Below are 4,189 nucleotides of genomic sequence, written 5' to 3' on the forward strand. Positions count from 1 at the left end.
TCACACACAGTCACACAGTGCAGAGTGCATGTGAATTTGTGGGGAAATAAAACGCCCACTTTATGACGACGACGCGCTACCAGTTGGTTTTGCTGACATTGATCACACCAAACACACGATCAAGCCCATGTGCATGCTTCCTCTCTCAAAAATACAAAAAAAAGGACACAACATGGACTTGCTGCTATGGGTGTCAACTCGCTACAGAACGTAGCAGCGCGTCTGGCCGGTCATGCCGTCGTACAGGAGCGTGTTATTGAATGGCACGTATTGGTGCGTCACCAACTTGATGACCTCTTGGGCGGCAATGCCTGTCGTGAAGTCACAGAGGTCCTTTCTGTGAGACGATAGTCAGGAAGAAGACACACAAGATCAAGGGTGCGTCACTCACCACCCAGGTAGGCGCTGATCGTGTGTAGCTCTGCAGCACCATAACGGCAGCTGGTTCCACATGGAAATACAGTCATTAGAAAAGGCGACGCAGATTTGCTTTGCACAAGCATCCCCAACGACTGAAAGCGACAAAGGCAGACGCCGAGAAAGGGGGAGGGGAAGAAAAAAAAAAAAAGAAGAAGCTGAAGCATAGCCACTCACAACTCGTGAATAAAGTCATCCTTGACAGTGGCGGAGAGACCCAGCCGCGTGAGGACTCCCTGTGCACTGTTGGTCAGATCCAAGATATCGTCTGTAAAATCCGAAGCCAGAGTCCCTGATTTCAAAAGCAATCATCAAGTGACACAGACAGGGTGAGCAATCTTGCAATGAGCCATGATGGAGCAAAAAGGAGGCGGGTTGTTTTTTTGCTAGCAGCATACCCGGATAAGCGCCATGACCAAAGTAAAAGTCATCTGCTGCCAGCAGCGAGACGTAGAACAATGCATGATTATCGGGCTCCTCCAATTGACGATCTATCAAAGATGGCAGGGTGAGCAAGAAGGTGTGTGACCAATGTGGACTTTCCGCACAACAGCTTGCGCTTGCGCTTGCCGGGCGTCGCCGCGACAGGCGCATACCGAGCAAGCTTGATTCGGGCGCTTGGGCTTCATCTTCCAGTGAACGACAAGTCAGGGCGGCCAGAAAGGCTGCATTTTTGCCTATTGATGTATAACAATCACATTAACCTAGCCAATGTTGGCCGACTTTTCTAAGAAGAAGGGCTACCCTGACGTACAAAAGAGCTTGATGGTGTCCTCAGGAACGGCCGTGGTTGGCCGGCCCACCATCTTGAGATCCTCGGCCACGTAATTTGCAATCTCTATCCTATCGGCCTCAGCTTGGGCCTTGTAGGCCTACAACCAACGCCCATGTCACGCTGTCAAGCAAAATGCCTCTCACAGACCGCAGCTTCCCAAGCAGAATCATAGCTCAAGTGCAAAGCTCAACTATCGACGAATCGGCCCACTCAGTAACAACACGACGCTTGCTCACCTCTTGCAAGCGCACGTATGAGGCTGTGTCGGTCTCAATATCGGGAAGAGAGCCTCGTAGCGGCAAGGAACCATGTGTGTTGACGAAACGCTTCAAAGCACGCACCAAGATCCAAAATGTTGACGTCTATGCAGCAGGCCAAAAGGTCGTAGGTTAGCCTGGTGGCGCGAGGACCTCACACAAATAGACTTGGCAGGATGAAAGGCTTGGGAGAGCCTTCATGGGATGCATAAACCCTGTCAGGCAGAACGAACCGTCGTGTCACAGGTGGACGCTGCTGGGTGATCCATGATGGCAGCCACGTCCGAGGGAATCTACGTGGTGAGGTTTGTGAGGCCAGAGGGTGAGGACCGGGCCGTCCTGTCAAGACTTGGCTGATTTGATGTGCATTGCTCATCGAGACACGAACGTCGCTGGGAAGGAGTGCCGTGTTGCAGGCTTGGATGGCTTCGTCAAAATTGGTCTGTGATTCGGGACCAAGTCCATCTGCGCGTTGTCGTCGCGCTTGTTCCAGAAGCGCCTTGACTTCTTTGCGTTGGGCATAGGAACTGGGCAGTGCTCCCTCATGGTCGGCCTGCCACTGCTGGAGACACTTTAAGATGAGGATGGGGTAGGGAACATGCGAATGCTGCTGCAAGTCCAAGGCCTGCGCGTGTCAAGTGGCTTAGTTGGGTGAATTCTGCAGGACTACGACTTGTCCAATTGGCAAGAGAATGGATAGGGAAGCCATGGAGTGCGTACCTCGAGGTCGATGGACTTGGCAAAGGAGGCCAGTGCGGGAAAGGGGTGCAGCAGACGCAGGTCATGTAAAGCATCGTCTGGGTGGGACTCGATCACGGTGTGCTCAGGCACGGCCAGTCGTAGGTATCCAAACAGACCGTACACCCGCCCAACCAGCAAGGGGATCTGGCCACCCACAGAAAACAAGAGAGTGAGAGTTGGTTACGGAGAATTGGCACTGAGTGAGGAGGAGGAGGAGGAGGAGGGCGTTGGGCGGACGCAGCCGAACCTTGAGCTTCCACAGCAGCCGGGCGAGTGAGGCCAGTTGGGCAAAAGGCATTTGAGTGGCCACAACCACGGAAAAGGCCCGAAAAAAGTCGGGATCATTGTCAACCAAGTGTTCAACGCTCTGTGAAGGGGGGGCAGGGCAATGGAGAAGCCCGGCCACTGGAGTGAGGCTGGGGATGTTGTGGCAAAGAATGGAGCCAAGGGTACCAAGCTCACTTCTTCGCGATGATTTCCGCGCACTTCGCGGTTCAGTTCGCCAATAAGGGCTGCCGCAGCAGCCCCACGGTTCTGAGACGCAGAGCACCATAGGCAAGCCGCGATGAGCTAAAAGCAAATGTGGACGGGGATCAAGCAAAGTCAAGGTCAAGAGGGGTCGTTGCGAGGGTCCACCTTGCCAATGTCCTCCTCGGTAAAAAAGAAGCTGCAAGGTGAAGCAGTCCACAGAGGAAAGGAGGCAAGGGGAGGCGTACAACGAGTAGCCAAGATGAAGGTGAGGGGGATGGGGGGAATCTGGCCTTCCAACCATCCCTTTGGTCGGTTGTACTTGACTCTGCATGAAAAAAGTGAGGGCCGCATGCCTGTGGGACGTACTTGGATCCGAGGTCTGAAGATTGTACCGTTGCTGGGTCCAGGATGGTGAAGGAGCCAATGCCTGATCAAGGTGGTACGGGTGTGTGGGTGAGGTTAGTATAGCTGCATGGGCCAGAGGTGACAGCGTTGTATCAGCCCTTGATCATCTGTCGAGATGGCTGGACAAGAGCATACCTGGAAGGACAAGATTCTTGAGAAGCTCGGTGCCCAGCGCTGAGGCATTGATGAGGCAAATGGAAGCGCGCTCCAAGGCTTCTTGGCCATGGTCGCCCCAGAGGCTTTGAAACAACGCCAGCGGGGCGAGTGGTGGCACAGCGACAGGCGCACGACAGTGAGTACGTCACTTTGATGTTCAAGCGTTCATAACCGGGGCGGGGCCTACCGAAGCTGCCGATCGTAGCGCTGCTTTTTTTGGTCGGGTGCGACGGCCATGCTGCCGGGTGCGATGCAAGGAAGCGCTTGTGACAACGCAAGCTCGGGCTCCTCCACGACGTGATGTCGACGAGACGCGAATGCAGCGGCCGTCCACGTCAGTCAAGACGCACACCCAAATCCAAAACTTGCAGGGCAGGAGCCAAAACTAGACCAATGGTAGAGCGTTCGAGGCGAGGTTGAATTCCGGTTCGAATCAAGTCGAGAGAGGGGCCCACACACACACACACACACACACACACACACACACACACACACACACACACACACACACACACACACACACACACACACACACACACAGAGGCGGCCAAGACCAGCAACCGGCAGGGGCGTGAGGTCCCACTGACCGGTTTCGGTCGGCGTTGCTGGCCAAATTGTCAGATTATGTTATTTTAGAGGGGGTGATCAGGTTGCAAGGAGTGTTTGAAGAAAATCACTGAGCGATTGCGCTTTAAGATCTAGCAGTCGTCGTTGGTGTGGCATTTTACACGCTTTCATCGACTGCTTCAACAACTCTCTCTCTCTCTCTCTCTTCTCCTTAGGTAAGCCAGTCGCTACCTGATGTCATTGCCGAAGGCATCGGCTTACCTTTGCCGCATTTTTCCTCCTCTCTTCTCTTTCCTCTTAATGTTGCACAGTGGCACGTTGTCAGACACATTCACCACATGCTTGAACACGTTGGATGCGCGGTGTGTTGGATGTCATCGTCCCATGCTGAACACACACA

At 53.9% G+C, this 4,189-nt stretch overlaps 1 protein-coding gene across 1 annotated transcript; it reads right to left on the bottom strand.

The window, feature by feature from the left end:
• Positions 1 to 201: 201 nt before the first annotated feature.
• MONBRDRAFT_30271 (uncharacterized protein) lies at positions 202 to 3,291 on the bottom strand (the record flags this gene model as incomplete). The annotated part of the gene is made up of 14 exons (XM_001750742.1): positions 202 to 311; positions 392 to 441; positions 595 to 709; positions 816 to 908; positions 1,014 to 1,094; positions 1,172 to 1,289; positions 1,429 to 1,554; positions 1,683 to 1,742; positions 1,838 to 2,056; positions 2,170 to 2,334; positions 2,438 to 2,557; positions 2,653 to 2,702; positions 3,028 to 3,088; positions 3,202 to 3,291. The coding sequence occupies 14 exons, from the start codon at positions 3,289 to 3,291 to the stop codon at positions 202 to 204; spliced, it is 1,458 nt and encodes a 485-aa protein (XP_001750794.1).
• Positions 3,292 to 4,189: the final 898 nt, after the last annotated feature.

The sequence above is a fragment of the Monosiga brevicollis genome, genomic scaffold (genome assembly GCF_000002865.3).
Source record: "Monosiga brevicollis MX1 MONBRscaffold_47 genomic scaffold, whole genome shotgun sequence".
Lineage (NCBI taxonomy): Eukaryota > Choanoflagellata > Craspedida > Salpingoecidae > Monosiga > Monosiga brevicollis.